This window comes from Ammodytes marinus (genome assembly GCF_949987685.1).
Source record: "Ammodytes marinus genome assembly, chromosome: 10".
NCBI lineage: Eukaryota > Metazoa > Chordata > Actinopteri > Uranoscopiformes > Ammodytidae > Ammodytes > Ammodytes marinus.
The window spans coordinates 28292455-28313678 of NC_137214.1; the positions used below are offsets into that span (position 1 = coordinate 28292455).

The 21224-nt window shown below is 39.2% G+C and overlaps 1 protein-coding gene across 1 annotated transcript in view; it reads right to left on the reverse strand.

Annotated features, from left to right (window-relative positions):
* Positions 1 to 262: 262 nt before the first annotated feature.
* The window catches only part of gabra4 (gamma-aminobutyric acid type A receptor subunit alpha4), a gene marked incomplete at both ends in the record, with an annotated part of 21792 nt that continues 830 nt past the window's right edge, over positions 263 to 21224 (reverse strand). Inside the window, 7 exons of the mRNA XM_080035552.1 lie at positions 263 to 814; positions 4971 to 5227; positions 9880 to 10032; positions 11459 to 11602; positions 14997 to 15079; positions 16638 to 16858; positions 19558 to 19625. Coding sequence (XP_079891678.1) covers positions 263 to 814; positions 4971 to 5227; positions 9880 to 10032; positions 11459 to 11602; positions 14997 to 15079; positions 16638 to 16858; positions 19558 to 19625 — 1478 coding nt within the window. The remainder of the gene's footprint in view (positions 815 to 4970; positions 5228 to 9879; positions 10033 to 11458; positions 11603 to 14996; positions 15080 to 16637; positions 16859 to 19557; positions 19626 to 21224) is intronic.

Below are 21224 nucleotides of genomic sequence, written 5' to 3' on the forward strand. Positions count from 1 at the left end.
TTGTTCCTGTATTTGTTGTTTGATGACTTCAAGAAGAGAAAAAAAAATACATATTCTGAGGGTTTTTTTCCTCCGGTATATGGCAGTGCTAGGCGAGCACTTTTTTGTTTATCTGTATGGCAAAAAAACAACATCTTCCTCATATTGTTTGAACACACTCCCATAAAATAATCCTTCTTTAGCTCCCCATCTGGTAAAAGGAAAAATTCTTCAAGAGTCTTCAATTCTTGGTGCCAAAACATAGCAACTAGCCACTAGCCACTTAGCCACCCATCGCGACATTTGTGTCTTTGGATAAGTACACCACCCAGTAGACCATATTGAAAGCCCCGAAGGACACTGGGAAAAGGATCCGTGCATACTTGTCAATTTTGCTGGTTCCACCCATCCCGGCCGTGGTGGGCTGCGAGCACGGAGTCTGCTTCGGTTCAAAATTCTTCCCCATGATTTGAATTCTCTCCAATTTTGGCGCCAACAGATGCTGTAGCGACGAAGATGAGTTGGCGTTTTGCTGCTTACATGGCGTCCCAGTCATAACGTCCGGTGTGGAAGCTGCGGTCTGCGGTGTGCCTTTGACCAGGTGGGCAGAGGAAGAGGCCACACTGAGGAGGCTCTCGGATTTGGGGCTCGAGCGGGACAGGAGGGTGGTGGAAGAGCTACCGTTAGCTCCTCTGGCGGCTAACGATCGTAGCGCTCTGGCTCGTCCGACGCCGGAGATGTTGGTGACGGATTGGGCTTTCTGCTGCTGCTGCCCGCTGTCCTGGTTGTAGATGTAGTTCATCCTCTTCCTCAGGTTACCGTTGGTGTCAGGATTCTGTGGTGAAACAGGGAAAGGAACAATTACCAGTAAGTCACTTAATGTGATAGGCTATTTGCTAATATTATACAGTCAAAACAGAACAATAAATCAAAGTAAAAAACTATATTATCACCCCATATAAGCTCATCAAAGCTATAATGGTATTGGTATAGCCTATAAATCTGGCTTGAATTTGGTAGAAATGTCAGTAGTTTATATTGTAAAATCAAACTATTTTAATCTAAAGAGTAAGAAAAGAGACACTGAACAATTGGAGTGATCTCTTCATTTTTTTCCAGAGCTGTATATCTAAAGTAGATAGACAGGCAGACAAACAAACAGACAGATTTTTTCAAAATGTCAAATATCCAGAGGCTTTTGGTATTAGCCTAAATAGACAGGCATGAGTCATCCTCTGTTTTATAATCTGCTCCTTTCACATAATGACGGAGGAAGTGTCCCATCATGATCTGAATGCTGTTTCAGAGGCGGTTGAATTCTGTCAAACATACAGGTGATACTCATATTATTAGAATATCATGTCAAATGAATTGGAATTGAGGCAATAATTCATGCAAAAGGGGCCCAAACCAAGTACTGAGTACATATAGATGATTATTCTTTATAGGAGGGCCGACATTTCCCTTTTTATTGATTTCATGTAATATTCAAATTTGTAGATTTTGAATTAGGGGTTTGCATAAACTGTAAACCATAAATATCAAAATTATAGTGAATAAAGGCTTGAAATATCTCACTTTGCATGTAATGAGTCTATATAATATATTATTTTCACCTTTTAAGTTGAATTACCGAAATAAATGAACTTTTGCACGATATTCAAATTGTTCGAGTTTCACCTGTAGATATGGATAGATGGTTCTGATCTGAGATAGTCTCAAGGGAATTTTTTATTTAATTTTTTTAATGCAGGTAAACATTTGAGAGAAAGAAACACAAGGATTTCTAGTGTGAGTAACGTTCACATAAATCTCACTTACTTTTTCTTTACTGTAAAAGCCGAACGGGACACAACTTAAACCTTGCCATATTGATCAGATTACAGACTAACCCCCGCCCCACACACACACAGAGACACACACACACACACACACACACACACACACACACACACACACACACACACACACACACACACACACACACACACACACACACACACAGAGAGACACACACACACACACACACACACACACACACACCCACACACACACGGGGCAAAACTTAAACCTTGTCATATTGATCAGATTACAGACTAACCCCCACACACGCACACACACATATGGCCTTCATATGGAAAGCAGAGTTCAGACTATGTGCGATATACAGATGCCCCCCCCCCCCCCCCCGCCCCTCATTTCACTCATTTCACACGGGCTTAGGACAGAGAAGTAGGTAGCACTAGCGTATAGCGTCAAAGGAGCTTATCCTTTCAGAGATGATGTTTTCAAGCAGGGCCGAGTGTTATGCCTGGTTCTGAGGCATTTGCATGAATAATCCCCCTCCCACAACCTAACCCCGTCCCATACCAGGATTTGAAATAATTCATTATACTGTGTGGTAAGTAAGGATAGTGGATGTTTTGTTTATATAGCACTCTTTTTCAGAACAGATCATTACATCATTATCTTTTACTTGGTTGCTTTTACACAGGCATATTAAAATGATTTGTGTATAGTACACCAGCCCGGGTCGTTCTCTGCATGTCATCTATCCCACACTCTAACCCATTTAATCTCTGTCTCTGTATCTGTAAAGTATAGGGAAAAAGTGCCAAAAAAATATATTAAAAAAATAAAATTACAAAAAGAATATGTACACCTAAAAAAAAAAAAAAAAAAAAACATATCACAATAGCTTACAGGGGAGACAAACAAACATGAGGCAGTGTGCGTGAGTGTTTTGATCCTAAAAGAAAATCCCCAACCCACATTGACCCAACTGGTGCCAAAGACTTTTTTTTGGGACCTGCTCTCAAGGAACACAGTATTAATTCCCCTAACACTAACGCAATGCCAAACAGCCTTTCCTGAAAAAAAAACCCCTATACAGATGTACTGTGTAACCAAGGGCTGCGTTGCCTTGGAAACCTACTAATCCACTAGCTGAAGCCAGTGCTGTTGTCACTATATACTGCACTGCATTCAGGCAATGATTACACCACACTGGGATTTGGACTGGATGGGGAGGGGGCAACTTTAAGTATTTAGTGTAAAAAATGACATACTGTATGTGCATTGCTGGGTTATGTCAGCTATAGCGTCAATGATAAAAGTTAAAAGTTAGACCGATATACTATACAGCCACGGAAAAAAATTAAGAGACCAGTCTGGATTTTTTCTTCAATCTTCATCTTTACATAACTTATTGAAAATGCTCTAAATGACTATATTTTTATTGTGAATTTGGTAGAAATGTTGTCAGTAGTTTATATTATAAAATCAAAATGTTCATTCTACTCAAACATATGCCTATAAAACAAGAGACACTGAACATTTGGAATGGTCTCTTAATTTTTTTCCAGAGCTGTGTTTATCTTTTAAGAAGAACGTTAAGCCTTAGGAATATGCATTATATATCTCCCGTCTTTCACCATCTGTTTAAGAAGAGTTTCATATATTTATTACTATGCACAACATGCAAACATATTACAGTGATGTGTAGCCTGCATATGTTCGTCAGACAGCCTAAGAGCTTTAAAATAGCTTCATGGCATATTCATGTATGCTGATTCTGGTCCACATGTCAGCTATCATGGCGTCGATGTGATTTGTTTCAACTAGTGACACAGAAATAGAAGATTATGTCAATTTATTCACAGGGATTTTCAAAATAAAAGTCCCGCAGAAAACACCAGAATCGTTGAGAAATCCTCTTGATACACAGTATGTTTTGTGAAGCTGTTTTCATACTCGGATTTCTTCACTAAAATAAATAAAGTAAAATAAAGTCAACGAATTGGCAGCTGAATTTATCCAGCCTGATCTCGGGGTATCAGACATTGACGATTATTTTCACACACACACACACACACACACACACACACACACACACACACACACACACACACACACACACGCACACACAGTGTGTTAGTTGACAGTCCATCACACTAACTGTATTCAACAAGCACCTGTTTCAACATGTCAAGCTCTGGTTGACAGCGCACTTGTCCATGTAATCAGGTGAAAGAAATAGGTAGAAATAAATTAAAGGTTTTGCTATTTTTTCAGGAACAGTGACAGTGCCAGAGAAAACTTTTTCTACACAGAAACTACAAAAGTAGTCCCTATGGAGCAGCCAATAAGGACAAGATTGTGTCGCTACCGTAACAGCACGGCAATTTATTGATGTCTAGTCATGTTCATGTTAAAAATTATACTACTATTATAGAGTCCACCATGTTAGTGTTCTTTATTTTATTTTGTCTTTTGTTTGTGTGTTTACTTTTTTAGTTGTGTGTTTGTGCTCCTTAATAAGAAAATGAAAAAATAAAAGTGTTTAAAAAATATATTTATACTACTTTAATTCCTCCTGTTTTCTCTACATTTCTGAGCAGAAGCACAGCTGATAATCCTCAGGCGACTGGCCCACCTGGCTGTTGGAACGTCTCGGCTGAAGGCCAGATACAGTAAGCACATAATAAGGGACATGCTGTGTAAGAGCTCCTTCGAGGTAAGTGCTATCAGATCATTCACCACGGCCACTTTGAGGAGAGAGAGAGAGAGGGGGGGGGGGAGTGAGAGGGGGGGAGAGAGGGAGAGGGAGAGAGAGGGGGGGTAAAGAGAGAGAGGGAAAGAGAAAGAGAGAGGGAAAGAAGAAGAGGGAGATAGGGAGAGGGGGGAGAGAGAGAGGGAGAGTGGAGAGAGTGTGAGAGAGCGAAAGAGAGAGGGAAAGTGGGAGAGTTAGAGAGGAAGAGAGAGGGAGATAGATATAGTGTGAGAGAGAGAGAAAGAGAGAGGGAGAGAGAAAGAGGGAGAGTTAGAGGGAGAGTTAGAGAGAGAGAGGGAGGTAGAGAGAGTGTGAGAGTTAGAGAGAGAGAGAGAGGCAGAGAGTAAGATATTGTCTGTGACAGAGAAAGAGAGAGAGAGAGCAAGAGAGAGAGAGAGAGAGAGAGAGAGACAAAGAAAATGATAATTATTAAAATCACCTGCAGCACTTCCTCCGTGTCCTTGACCTTGACAGGCGTGGTCTGGGGGCCCGGGGGACATTTGGCCGGCTTCCTCTTGGCCCTCTCCAGCTGTGCGTTGGTGAAGTAATTTACAGCAGCGAACTCTATGAGCGCAGAGAAGACGAAGGCGAAACACACGGCGATGAACCAGTCCATGGCCGTGGCGTAGGACACCTTGGGCAGCGAGTGGCGCGCACTGATGCTAAGGGTCGTCATGGTGAGGACTGTGGTGATGCCTTCAGGGGGAGAAAAAAAAATAGGACAGTGTTATTATAGTAGCCACGAGGAAGTTTGAGTTTTTGTTGGATAAAAGTGGTAGCGTTTCGGGCGCTCCGGTGGCGTAGTGGATAGAGCGCGTACCGTATTGGCTCCGGCCTTCATGGCAGTGGTCGCGGGTTCAAATCCAACCCGTGGACATTTACTGCAGGTCATCCGCCCTCTCTCTCTGTTTCCCCATTTCAACTCTGTTCTATCCAATAAAGGTTGAAAATGCCAAAAAATAATCTTTAAAAAGTGGTAGTGTTTCTACCACACCGCAAGTGCACTTGTTTAGGAAGTGATTGAAAGAAAGACTGCAGGATGTTTTGCAGTGAGGTAATGTATTAATATGTGACTATGTCAGATTGGTCTCTCGAGGATAAATAAAAGTTAAATGAAATAATGGTAACATGACCATAGTGAAGCAAAGCAAACTTTGATTAAGAACCGTTCATATACACAGTATGATCTGGTCTGCCTTCCTTAAATCGTTCCAGGGAAAAATGGGACCCATGCAAATGCATTGATAATAACTATATAAAAATAGCATTCTTTTCACTTATGGTCTCGTTTGCTGTTACACGTCATTTATGATCATCAGAGGAAAAATTTGACGTTGGAAATCGCTACAGTTCCGCTTAATTCAAACAACAACTCGAAACATAATAAATCTAATTGGTAATAAAAATTATTCACAATTCAGACTGAACACCATCTCATTGTACACTCAAACAATTTAACTAGGGCATGCGTATGATTAGCAAACTAGAAATATGCTTAGATGACATGAATCAATCGTGTTTTTCTTCATTACATGATTCATTCTTGTCCATAATACGTGATTAGAAGAAAATTCAGATCAACTATAAACGTGCATATTATATTAATCTAATTAGAAGTGGGTTAATCATAACAGCAACTGTTGTACTGTGAGATCAGAGAGAAACCCACAGTGAGAGATAGTCTTCATGTCGCTGCCTAATAACTGGAGATTAAGATCATTAGTGTTGTGTTCAATAACCCGTGTACATTACGCTGGGATCCATCACATCATTACTGATTGCAGAGGGGATAATGGGCCTAATATACAGCTCCGGAAAAAATTACACTCTCTACATTACTTATTGAAAATGCTATAAATAACAATATCTTTATTGTGAATTTGGTGGAAATGTTGTCAGTAGTTTATATTATAAAATCAAAATGTCCATTTTAAGAACCACAGTATTTACAACTGTATTTTCCCACCTCCCACAAACGCAACATGGCCATTTGTATCACCTTGTAAAAATTGGTATGTTAGCAACAATTGGCTATCAATACATTAACTGGACGAAAATCCAGTGTTAATACACAGCCTAGGCTTTATAAACTGGTATGTAAACAAAGGGTATGTAAACAAAGAGGGGCCACGGTAGCTAGCAAAAATTCACGTTTACAGCGCCTAGGCTGTGAATTAACACTGGATCTTTATTCAGAGCAAACACTGTACGGACAATAGTGGATCGTGAGGAGCTATTCTCTGATTTTGACAACAAGCGTTCTCCAGAAACGCTGACTACACCTTTAAAACACCAAGATCTTATATTTGCCTGAAGTATATCTCTCACTCCTCAATTAAAGTAAAGAGAGTTTTTACAACACACAAAACTAAAGGACACATTTTACGTCATTGTCCATCCCTGGTCCTGAATGTCACAGTTTGCTGTGAGAGATTCTATAAAAACCAAACCAAACCTGTGTGTGTGCGCCTGTGTGTGCATGTGTGTGTGTGTGTGTGTGTGTGTGTGTGTGTGTGTGTGTGTTCCCCTACAACAACAGAAGGTTACAGTAGCCTATAAGCCCATAGCTCATCACTCGTCCTTGGTTTTTTATTATTAACCAATCGCAATAATGTGATTTGCAGAAAATCCCCTTTGCGTTTGGGACCTGGGACAACGTGTGCTGCGGAGTCCTGAGTCCTTGCCCGACATACACTCATCCCCTGCGCCCGCCAGACGTGACCGACATACCTGTCTGTCAAAAGCAGCTGGGTGACTTTGATAGGTATGGCTTGAGGCCAAAGCTATTAAAGTATCTAGAAACCTGGTCTAAAATAGTGAAAATTCTAGTATGATATCAAAGTAGGGTGTATCAATAAGCTCGTACAAACATTTCATTGAAAATAAATGTTCATTGATATTGTAAAACTTAGTTAAAAAATCTGACAGGATGTGTGACTGTGTGATAGGTGCAGCTTCAGGCCACAGACTAAAGACTGAAGATAATAACCTCTGATTTAAAGCTTTTCTCAACTGAGATGGTCGATGGATATAGGGGAGAGTGGCCTAAGTTGTGCGGTTTGGGAAGTGTGCCATCCCTTGTTTCTAGAAAACCATAGAAGAAATTGGAAATGTGACCACATATTTAAGAAGAGCCATCCATTTGACTCATCCTGTAAAGAAGGGAGAAACATGGAATAAGATATAAGCACATTTAAGCTCAAAAAACTGTTTTTTGCCTTTCAAAGTAAAATTTCCATGATCATGGTTTTTTGATTATTGTCTCTGAACAATTATAGACACGTTTGAAAACATTTGACACATGTTTTAGTGCTTTAGTATGCTACACTTTGTGTCTATATAGTTAGCACGATGTCAGCCCTAAACTGCTGCATCATGCCTATTATCCAAAATTCTGGGGTTGGGGTGATTTGTGCCAAAGGGCCTATGTGAGTTATAAGTAAGTAAGTAAGTAAAATATATTTATAAAAGCACATTTATGACAGTTTGCACTGTCCAAAGTGCTGTACATAGTGCATTCAGTAGATAAACAATAAAGGTAAAATAACAATAACAAAAATAAAAGACATAAAGCCCATACATCCACAAATATAAACAAAGATAGTAGTGCAGAGGTAAGATAGTTAATGGGGAGGAAAAACCAGGGTGTAAAGATGGGTTTTGAGCCTTGATTTAAAGGCAGAAATGTAGAGGGAATCACATTTGTCAGGTGGCAGTCACAAGCACGGAGCAACTAGTGCGCAGTACATTTCTGAGAGTTGTGCCAGTGGCATGGCTGTATACGCTGGTCACCAAAAAGAAAGTGATTGTCTACAGTAGCTCAGAAGAGAGTGACATCTCAATTCCACTTAACGACACCACTGATGAGAGTTCAGATGGCCAGAAAGATGATAATGGTGACTTTGTCATTGTGAGCTTTGCAGGCAAAACCACCTAGATCTGCTAGGCCTTGTTTAAGAAAATTGACCTTCAATCTTTGTAAAATATTTACTTTATTTACTTTAAATAAACCTTAAATAAGTAATTGTCTTGTGGATTTGTCTTGCATTACAGTTTATGAGATATATATCAATGGCACAATTTACCCCATGGTATTCTCTCTTGTGGCACAACTTACACCACACCGGGGGCAAGTTGTGCCACAAGACAACTTTTTTTCCGAAAGCTATATTTCTTAAACAGTTTATTCCAGATCCAAAGTTTTTATTGCCAGGGATGCACAACATCCTGAAATATATGTACATATTTGAGTTGGAGACATAACTGTCAAGGCCTCACGTTAAAATCACTTTGAGTAAAAAGTTGCACAACTTAGGCCACTCTCCCCTACTTGAAAACATAAATACATACGTATATATATATATAGTGGATTTCATAGTGGATTTAGTCTCTTTTTGCTCTTGTTACGCTGAATACATATTTTTCATCTGTGTTTTTCGTATTCTGATGTTGTATGATATGAGGAACCCACATTCACGCACGTGTAGGATCCGAAAATCTTTTTTTTGGAGTGCTGTACTGTATGTATCAGTGAAATCAGAAACAATATAAGTAAGTCATTGCTTGCTCTATTTAAACCGGATTTGTATTTTGTGGATTTTGTTATTGAAAACATTCAACTTTGTCTTACGTAAGCGCCCTTTTGACTGCAGAGAAATTTTTGTACTTTGTATTGAAGCATATTTCCGAGAACACTTAAACTATTTATAAGGTCATGGATAAGCGAGAATTATGCTTTGGTTAATGGCCACACCAGCACACTCTTATTCCAGATAAACATTGCAATGAACTTTGCTTGTAACGTGTCAAAAGCGACCAGGGTTCGAATCCCGCCCGGGTCAGTTCTCTGCATGTCTTCCCCTCTTTGCCCCATTTCAACTCTGTCTCTACAAGTCTGTCTAACAAAACAAAACTGCCCAAAAAATATCTTTAAAAAATTTTAGAAAATGATCACTCAATACATATTGTTACTCCCTCAGTATCTGAAGCCAAGAAGCCCCAGTCTGTCTCTGTTGACAAACTGCCTGTTCCACACTCACAGCGGGTCACAGTGTCGGAGTCAACGAGGCGGGACGTCTGTGTGTCTGCAGGGATGGATATCCACACACACAACAACACCAAACTCCCTCTCCAGTCCCACACAAACTAAATCAGACTTAAACCTCCTATGAGGAATTTGTAAATGTTTAATGAAACAGTCTTATTTTTTCCTTTGATGATCATAAATGACCTGTAAGAGCAAACGAGACCATCAGTGCAAAGAACGCTACTAAACTAGTTCCTGTAGTCGCCATGTGGGCATCAAGTAAATGAACAGATGAGAGATGAGTGCTGTGTACACTACATACCAAATACTGTGCGTGCGGGGACGGACTCTTTGTTTATCCAGAAGGACACTTGGGACAGGATGACTGTCATGATGCACGGGATGTACGTCTGGATCATGAAGTAACCCATCTTACGTTTCAAGTGGAAGTAGACCGTCATCACCACATATTCACCTGCAGAAACAATGGAAATTATTATGGTAAAAATGGTAAATGGACTCCACTTATATAGCTCTTTTCCTTGGTTTTTCACAGACCCAAAGCGCTTTACATTGTTTTGTACACATTCACCCAATCACACACACATTCATACACCGATATGTTTCATCAACAATTAAATAAAGGTTCAAAATGTACATTTATGTGTTTATTTAGCTGTACTGTCAGTATGCGTCTGTATATTTCTCCTATACAACCAGCTTTAAAAGCCATTATGACAACATTCAGGTTTTTTCAATAGTGAGAACCAAACATCTCAAACTCTAAAGCACTTACATCAACAAAACTTTCCATAATCTGATTAACAATAAATTTTGCTCTTAAAAACATGCCGAAAAAGCATTTGTAAGAACTGTACACATTTTTAGATTTACAAAATAAAAAAGGATGTATCCAAAATCTGTTGAGTAAAAAATGTGGACATTAATATTTAGAAAAATACATTAAAGATTTTTCTTAATACATCTTTTTTTCAATGTGAGTAATCTGTCAAAGTTTCAAGACGATTTCTAAAAGTTAAAAAGTTTACCCTTTTCAACTGAAGTGCTTAACCTTAAAAAGCTTTAGACAGATGTCACATTTGATTTTTATTCTATCATACATCTCTATCTTTTATTAAACCCGTCCATTTTCACATAAACAGACACATGCCACCTGTTGCAACCCTCTGCTGCTAAAACCTTTTTTTCCTCTATTGCATCTTTTAGTATCTGTGTGACCTGAAAGGCCCTGGGATGCCTCAACTTGTGATGTTTCATTTCGAAAGTCAAAGCTACAAATCTTGTTGTTTAAGATGGAGTCAGTGATTCTGGAGAATGCTTGTTGTCAAAATCACCTTTAGTCGAAATCAGTGAATATCTCCTCACAATCTGCTACCTGTACGTACCTGGTGTGCGCTGAAAAAAAGTGGGCCACCGTCACAATCGGCTAGTTATGCCCGTTTACAGAGCCTAGGCTGTGTATTAACACTCAAACAGCCTTATGTAAATGATTGATCTGTCCATTGTTGTTTTTTTCCTCCATGTTTATAAGGTCTTTTTGTTAGTTTTTAATATAAACATACTTTGCACTTTTATTTATTGTACCTAGCTCAGGCTTTTGAAATGAAATGATTTAAAATTGATACTGTTACTAGCTCTATGAATGTTTGTTGATACTAAAGAAAATTTTAAAAATGTCATCGTAAAAAAAAAAGTAGTGATCTTGTCTGACCTGTGATGGACTTGATGTCTGTCTGTCTGTCTGTCTGTCTGTCTGTCTGTCTGTCTGTCTGTCTGTCTGTCTGTCTGTCTGTCTGTCTGTCTGTCTGTCTGTCTGTTTATCCATATCTATCTATCTAAGCTCATAACTCAAAATGGATAAAGCAGTGATCTTGTCTGACCTGTGATGGACTTGATCTCTTCACTGGAGACGGTGTGTCCGATGAGGTCATACTGCACCAGACTGGAGGATTCTGGAGGAACCTCCACTGAATGCTGAGGCCCTTTGGTCCACTTGTAGATCATCTCTGTCTTAGGATAGGCATCTGTAGAGACAGCCACTAGAATGTCAGTAACTTACTGGAAGATAGATTAAAAGAAAGAAGATGTGAAGTATAGGAAACATTGTTTGTATGGAATGTGGTTGGCATGGCAGCAATAGTTATAGAAAAGCTCATTTTTATACCTTGAACGGGCTTTGTCTTATGTGAGCAAATGCCATAAAACCTATGTGTGTATATGCTTTATTTTCGAGTTCAAGTCCAACATTTTTCCAACATAATGTATGTCTTACGTTGTTTTCGTTGACTATTGAAACTAAAGGTTAATTAACATACTATTTTGCATGATAATAAGGAGTATATTTTTGGAGTCTATATGATACGTATGTGTTAATAAAAAATACATGGCTTACTTTCTAGATCTACAGAATCCATATGGTTGGACTTCTTGGAGGCATTTCACAAAGTATATCATCCTCATTCAAATAAACTCTCCATCGTGTCTGACTTAGTGGCTACTTTGAATCCTAAGAAGCAGCAGTACAAGTGGTTTAATTTCAAAATGTTGCCTCCTCAAGAGTGTTTTGCTGTTTGTATCCAGGCGGTCTTCTGCTCGACAAAGAAATGCCAGTTGTCTGTCTTTGTGTGTGTGTGTGTGTGTGTGTGTGTGTGTGTGTGTGTGTGTGTGTGTGTGTGTGTGTGTGTGTGTGTGTTGTGTCACTCCCTATGGGACAACACATCGGCAGGAGACCAACTGTGCTGCCAAAGCGAAATGACTCGGGTGTGTCATGGAGTGGAACGCACAAGTCCAGATGGAGAAACAGAATAGGAGAGAGAAAGAGAGAGAGAGAAAGCGAGAGAGAGAGAAAGAGAGAGAGAGGGAGCAAGGGAGGGAGAGAGAGAGAAAGAGAGAGAGAGAGAGAAAGAGAGAGAGAGAGAAAAAGAGAGAGAGAGAAAGAGAGAGAGAGAGGGAGCAAGGGAGGGAGAGAGAGAGAGAGAGAGATTGGGGAAAGCAAAGGCATGGCAGACTGAGAGAAAATCACAACTAAATGCCTAACCCCAACCCTCACACTAACCCCAACATAAACCTAATTCTAACCTGAACCTTGAAACCAAGTCTTAACCCTCAAACAAGCCTTTGAAGAAGTGAGGACTGGGCAACATTTTCAAATGTCCTCACTCTGACAGTTAAAAGCTAAAATTGGTCCTCACAAAGATTCCTGTACAAGCAAAAAACACACACACACACACACACACACACACACACACACACACACACACACACACACACACACACAGAGAGCTATGGAAAATAGCTGTATAGGTCTGTGTTATCCTGAGGCAGAGGAAAGGGATTGTGACCTTTCCTTAGCTTAAGGCCACCACAGATCCATGGTTACTTTACTGACTGGAGGCTTGGCACAGAACAGAGCAAGATGGTGAACGAAAGAGGATGACAATGACTGAAAAATGTCTCTGGATTTGTCCTCCGCAGCAATGTCACCACAATGGATAATTGACAGCGGATTTGAACAAAACTCATGTCTTTTTCGTTTCCCTTTCTCTCGTAGATATAATCTTCAAATTGCTGCCTCTACTAAGATAAGACTATGCCGCTGTATTTGAGAAACTCCTTGTATTCCTGATAAGTCCTTTTTGCTGACCAGTGAGGCCCAAGATAGAATAAACAAACGCTCAGCTGCAGGGCTCCATTGTTCACATATAAAGAATAAAATGCTTCATTGTTTAGAGTTTACATTTGATTGCATTGTGAGCCCATCAGTGTCTTTTTTTCAGCAACCGAGCAGAGAGCAGGCATTTGATCGAGCTATTGTCTTTTTAGAGTCAGGGCAGGACAAACTTTTTTTTTTTTAACCAACCTAAACTTTTTCCAAAACTTAATTTAAAAAAGGCATCTTAGTTAGTATAGATGAATCATTCAAATTAGGAAAATAAAAAAGGAAATAGTTATATAAATATATGAATAGTTACTTTTTTCTTTGAATTTGTTATTTTTTATCCTCTTTTATCAAGTGTGTTTTATTTTAGAATCTTATTTTTTTAAACTATGGCTGAATATACAATGTGTTTCCTGTTTAATGTTCATACAGTTTATTATTATCCTTTTCAAATTCAAATGAGATAACACAAGATTTAACATTCATTTATTAGTACGTTTTCTTTGGTGCCTGTAAGCTGATTTTGTTAACCTTTGGCCAAAACGTTTCCAGCTATTTCAAGTCTTTACGCTAAGGCTAACCTAACCATCTGTTGGCTGTAGTTTCATATTTAACACATTTGTAGTGATATTAGTTTTTCTCATATATAACATATTCCTCAAAGAGTCTCTCCTATAACTCTAGTCAAACCCTTTCTACCTTGTTCCCTCTCACTGAACCCTCTACCCTTGCTGTAAGGTAAACTACTTAAAGGAATACTTCACCCATACGGAACCGGATTTCTATCATTATAAAATCGCTATTATAATATAATGAATGACGTTTTTCTTCCCTCAGTCTTAACTTGGCTCAGCTGTCCGGTTAATCCTAACCCTACATTTTACCATGTGCGATGTCACACATGGTAAAATGTAGGGTTAGACAGTGAGACCATAAATGAGGCCATTCTCAGGCTAGGATGAACCAATTTCAAAACAATTTGCACATTTATACTACATAGGATCTCAGCGTTCAATACACCGCCATGTTTCAACCAGTAAAGTAGGTCTTTAATTCAAAACTCTGCTGAAGCTATCTGCTGTGTTTTACTTGCAAATTGCTAAAGCCTCCTGTTTAGGGATGTTGAATAATCCAGTGGGTTTTCTGTGAAACGCGACAAGATCATTTTAAATGCAGCGTGGAGGCTACCAGTATCCTCAGCAGTGGGTTTATTTGTTTACACCTACTATCATCATGACTAAGACACAAAGGTGTAAAATGCCATAATGATTCATCCATTGAAAATACTACATAGGGCTTCCTACCAACACAATGTTTTGCATGCCTTTCATATTTGAAAAAAATAAATATTCATGCACTGATACTTTTATTGGATTCTGTAGAGGGATCAGACTGTCAAGCTTCACCAACATTTCACTTATTCACTACTGTATGCATAAATAAATATATTTGATTTTTGTTATGTTTGTTCTTAAACCTATTTGGGCTTCCTCTTTTACTTTAAAGTATTTAGGTGCCTCATATTAATGTCATATTGGCCACAAGTTATTCACATGTGCACATACTGTATATCTATCTATGCATCTATCTATCTATCTATCTATCTATGCATCAATCTGTCTATCTGTCCGTCTATCCATCTAACACACACACACACACACACACACACACACACACACACACACACACACACACACACACACACACACACACACACACACACACACACACACACACACACACACAAAGTGAGGACTTACAGCTTCCAAACTTGAGGGGACAGGCGTGTCCATCCATGGGGAAGTCCACAAGCTTCATGGGACACTCGGCACTAATGGTCAACCTGCACGGAGGAGAAGAGTGATACATGTTCTAAACTAGCAGAAGATAAAACAAAGCAATACTCTCTAACCTTTATTTATACAGGTAAATCCCATTGAGACCGGAGACTCTTTTGCAAGGGAAACCCGTTCCCATTCGCACGTTACCATTCATACACCGATAGCAGGCTAACTATCGACATTCACACAAGGCAAGGTGGTTGAAGTGTCTTGCCCAGGGACACAAACACCATGACACAGGTGGCAGGGCGGGGATCGAACCTTGGATCATTGGCCGACCCACTCTCCCACCTGAGCCACGGTCGCCCCTCTGCTATGAATACATACTACTTAGCGATTAAAATTGCCAGGTACATTCTCATATACAATGAATTTGCTGTGGTCAGACTGTGCACACAATAAAGCATCGACATAAACCTAGAGAATATTAATAAAAAGGCATCTGAAAGAGGATAAATAAAATACATAGCCTACAGTTAAATATTTGTATTTAAAAATACAGCTCCGGAAAAAATTAAGAGACCAGTCTGGATTTTAATTCAATCTTCATCTCTACATAACTTATTGAAAATGTTCTCAGTGACACAAAATGTATTGGAATTTGGTAGAAATGTTGTCAATAGTTTATAGTATAAAAACCAAAATGTTCATTCTACATATGCCTATAAATAGTCAAACGAGAGACACTGAAAATTTGGAGTGGTCTCTTGATTTTTTTCCAGAGCTGTATGTGCAATTGTCTATTTTTAAAAAGAGGAGCTGTACAATTTTGCAGAGCGAACAAGATAAAAAGCGTTTGTCAAAAGGTTAACACTTTAGAAAAGGTTAGAGATTTACTTTGACTTTATTGTTTCACTTTAATAGCAAAAGGAGCATTTACTTGATGGCTTTATTATTAAGTTTTAGATTGAAACTTCCTGGCAGTCTCCGCACTGTTGACACTGCAAATCTGCTTGCAGTCTGTCTTCTCTCCTCTCCAACTTTACTGCATTATGTGAAGAGCCCAATTATTCCTTCACATTTTAAAGCTATAGTGCGTAACTTCTGTGACTCCCCCCCCCCATGAGGAATTCTGAGATATTACAACAACACTGTCGGTGCATCTACATGAGGTAAAGCCTTCTGTGATCGCACATGGATTTTAGTATTTTTGCCGTACGTCCAAGTTTTTTCTTATCAGTAGAATCAACAACTGAAACATTCTTTGGTCGCTTCTTGGGATTTTCGGGGGTGGGAGCCACACCAGTTTGTAAATGCTGCCATACTGAGAAATACAGAGAGAGTTTTGTAGAGCTGATAGGCTTAATCAACTTTGTGTCAACTTGTTTGGCGATGGCTTGAACACAACCGACATGCATTTATATGAAAGTTACGCACTATAGCTTTTAATATACACTTGAACATTGCGTTAAAGTTTTTGGCTTTGAATATGATCCAACAGGTGCATAAAGATGATGTAATGCATGTTGGAATGGAGAGTACACACACACACACACAGACACACACAGACACACACACACACACACACACACACACACACACACACACACACTGCAGTACCTCATTGTGTACAGTATGGTGCCGTTTTTCATGATGCGGAACAGCTTGTTTGGCGCGGTCATGTTGTGAGCGACCGACTTCTTCCCGTTCCTGAAGAAGGTGTCGGGGGTCCAGACTTTGGTCACCATCAGGTTGTTGAGTCGGAGGATCTCCATCGGACCCTCGTACCGCAACCGCCGGTCCACCCACGTCTGGCGGAAAAACACGTCCATTGTGTACTCCTGAGACAAGGGAAATGGTGGAAATATTACATTACATTTTTTTTTTAGCTGACGCTTTTATCCAAAGCGACTTCCATTAAGTGCATTTAACAATAAAGGTACAAACTCAGAACAACAAGAATCTCGTAATTACTATAGCTTCAAATAAACTAAACTAAAAGGTGCCACACGTAAGTGCTACATGGAGATGTAACAGGTGGATCTTTTTTTCTATACTGTATATTCTATTCTTATATATATAAATATAAGGGGAAATCATACAAGGTTGGTATGGGATGCTTAGCTATTAACAGAAAGAATGTCTGCTAAAAAAGGGAAAATTCTAATCTTGTTTTGCACCTCAATATAGTAGTAGTAAGGGTTGTGAATGTTCACCTAGTTATAGGGAATAACAATGATCTTCATATACTTATCTTAGGTCTATCTTATCTATCATACAACGTTGATAGGATGCTTAGTTGTTATCAGGAAGAAAGTCTTCTAAAAGTGAAAAATCTTGTTTGGGAGCTCAATACACAGTAGCAAGGGTTTGCTAGTATTAAAAGTATCAATGACCAGATTTGGGATAAAAAATTTGTGAATATACACTCAACAAAAATATAAACGCAACACTTTTGTTTTTGTTCCCATTTTTCATGAGATGGACTTAAAGATCTAAAATTCATTCCAGATACACAATTGTACCATTTCTCTCAAACATTGTTCACAAATCTGTCTAAATGTGTGATTTTGAGCACTTCTGCTTTGCTGAGATAATCCATCCCACCTCACAGGTGTGCCACATCAAGATGCTGATCTGACATCATGATTAGTGCACAGGTGTAGCTTAGACTGTCCACAATAAAAGGCCACCCTGAAATGTGCAGTTTTGTCTCACAGCAAAATGCCACAGATGCCACAAGCATTGAGGGAGCGTGCAATTGGCATGCTGACAGCAGGAATGTCAACCAGATCTGTTGCTCGTGCATTGAATGTTCATTTCTCCACCATAAGCCGTCTCCAGCAACTTCGCACAGCCATTGAAGAGGAGTGGACCAACATTCCACGGGCCACAATTGACAATCTGATAAACTCTATGCGAAGAAGATGTGTTGCACTGCATGAGGCAAATGGTGGTCACACCAGATACTGACTGGTTCTGAGTCCCCAGACCCCCAATAAAGCAAAAAAATGCACATTTCAGAGTGGCCTTTTATTGTGGACAGTCTAAGGCACACCTGTGCACTAATCATGATGTCAGATCAGCATCTTGATGTGGCACACCTGTGAGGTGGGATGGATTATCTCAGCAAAGCAGAAGTGCTCACTATCACACATTTAGACAGATTTGTGAACAATGTTTGAGAGAAATGGTACAATTGTGTATCTGGAATGAATTTTAGATCTTTAAGTCCATCTCATGAAAAATGGGAGCAAAAACAAAAGTGTTGCGTTTATATTTTTGTTGAGTGTAAGTAATACTATAAATAACACAAAAACAACACATACTACAGCTCTGACCATTCCAAATTCTTCTTGAATCTGCATCTCTACATTAAACCTGCAGTGTGTAGAATTTTGGGTTTTATTTCCTAGCAGATTTTGTAGAAAGTAATTATGATATCCATAAGTATGTTTAATTAAGTGCATAATAGCTGATAAAAATGTTTTGAATTATTTTTGTTTCCCTTAGAAAGGGTCTCATATATGTCCATATTTCTGCATATTTTGGACCAAGGCCTAGTGCCGCCATCTTAAAAGTGTCATAGTTGGAATGTCATCATGTGCATTGTTTAAAATGTAGAATTGTTCTTGTCCTTGAAGGCCACTGTAGCTTCTGTTATTATTCGAAAGGGGTGGGGTTACCCAGGGAGCGTTGCATTCTAGAACTTTGTAGAACTTTCTTGATGATGTCATATTACACACTGCACCTTTAAGGGCACAGTCTGTTAGATTTGTGTATTTTGGCATCATTTAGTGGTAAAAGTTCTAGATTACAACGCTCCCTTGCTAACCCTTCCCTTTTCGTAGAAGTAACAGAAGCTACGTTGGCCTTTAAGTGTGTCTGTTCTGTGCTACTGAAGAAACATGGCGGTGCAACGTGGCTGTGTGCCCAGCTACTATATGAAGATATAAAAAGCTCATTCTAAGGTCAAGCGCTTATACACTAATTAAAACAGACTTATGAATATTAAATTCCATTTCTGCCACATCTGTTCAAATTCTACACATTGTGCCTTTGATTTATAGAAATGCTGTACATTACAATATTTCTGCTGTTGAATTATGGGAAAATGTTATCAGTAATCGATATAAAAAAAAACAAGAATTGTTCATTTCACTCACAAACAAACACCTTTATATCGTAAAAAAAAACAGATACACTGATCATATGGAGTGGTCTCTATATTTTTCCAATGCTGTACATGGACATTCTGTTTAAAGACCTACTTCACCGGTGGAAATATGAAGGTGTATTGAACTCTGAGATCCTATGTAGTTTTACTATGTGTGTGACATCACACATGGTAAAATGTAGGGTTATGATTAACAGGACAACCGGGCCAAGGGAAGACTGAGGAAAGACTGAGGGAAGAAAAACCTCATTCATTATATTAAAATAGCGATTCTATAATGATAGAACGCCGGTTCTGTATGGGTGAAGTATTACTTTAACTGCTTTTAAAGATGTGGGTACATAATACATATATAATACATACCATTTCAACGTCTGACACGGGCCCAAAACTTGTCACATAAATGTCGGTCTTGACCTCAGTCACAGAACCTATTGGAACAGACAGCGAGTGTCACATTTAATGACCATTTCGTGACATTTTAAATCCTTTCGTCATGTCACGGTCCAGCAGCCTTAGACAGACAGACAGACACACACACACACACACACACACACACACCAGTCTTATTTACACATGTGTCTATCAGACCCAGAAGACATGTAATAGCTTATCTCATCCAGGGCTTTTGCATTATGGAAGAGAGTGGGGTGGGGGGCTGGAAAAGCTTAAAAGATGTAAAATCATAATCCTGTTTGGGGTTTTGTCCCCCTCAATGAATGGAACCGGAGGGTTTAGTGTAAAAGCGTTGTTTATAAATACAGGAATAAGCAGACAGAGCCTTGGTAGCTGCACATTTCTGCTTTGTATATTAAACTACTTAAAGGTGAAGTCAGCAATTCTGGAGAATGGTTGTTGACAAAAATGTTTTTTGTCGAAATCAGTTAATATTTCCAATTGATCTGCTACCTGTCCGTACTGTGTACTGAAAAAAAGTCCAGTGTTAACACTCAGCCTAGGCTTTGTAAACTGGTATGTAAACAATGGAGCCCACCATAGTTAGCAAAATTCCTGTTAACACAGAGCCTAGCTGTGTATTAACACTGGATTTCTTTCCAGCACACACACAGTATAGGTAATGGGATCATGAGGAGATATTCACTGGTGTTTACAATAAGCATTCTCCAGAATCACTGACTCCACCTTTGACTTGTCCTAGGGTTTTCAGACATGATGTGCAGAGGGGGGAATAAAAACCAAATCCGTACTTTTAGCACTTGAACTATGCATTAAGCATTTGCCCATCAACACAGGCTCCACACACGGTTATGTAACTGTATTTGCTTTAAACGTGCGAGCTTATAGAGGCCCATGCACTTCTGACTCGCACTACTACTACAGTACTCTGGCTTACAGGATATTAGACTGAAACACGGAATTAACATTAAACATCGCGTGTGCTGCTTTGACACTTGACCATGAAGGGAAACATTTTCCACACAAAGCAATAAGTCTCCAACACACACACACACACACACACACACACCCACACACACACACTTCCATCTTAGTAAGGACATTTACTGACATAATGCATGCATGCAATGCCCCTTACCCTCCCAACTAAATGCCTAACCCTCCAACCCTTACAGTAACCCTAACCTTAATCTAATTCTTATATGAAATACACACACACACACACACACACACACACACACACGCAGGTAAAGATATAACATGCTCTGATGACAACATCTATTGCATAACATGTTTCCCTTTTTGGCACCAAATTAATCCCTTCTAAGGAATTTTGATTTTGAAATGATTTTCAGGCTGTGCACCTAAAACAGACTTAACTCGACTTATAAGGAGTATTTGGTCTTCTAGTTCTTGATATTTTATGCCATACAAAGTCATAAAAAATAAAGTTACCTCTTCCCTTTAGTTCTCTTCCCTATATCTATACAATTGACCTGATTAATGAGGTGTATTCAGAGCATAGCAGTGCATTAATAGCGACCTTATTGCACCTGAAAGTGTATTCCCACCTCAAAGCACACAAATTAAAGATACAATAGCCTCTAACCTCT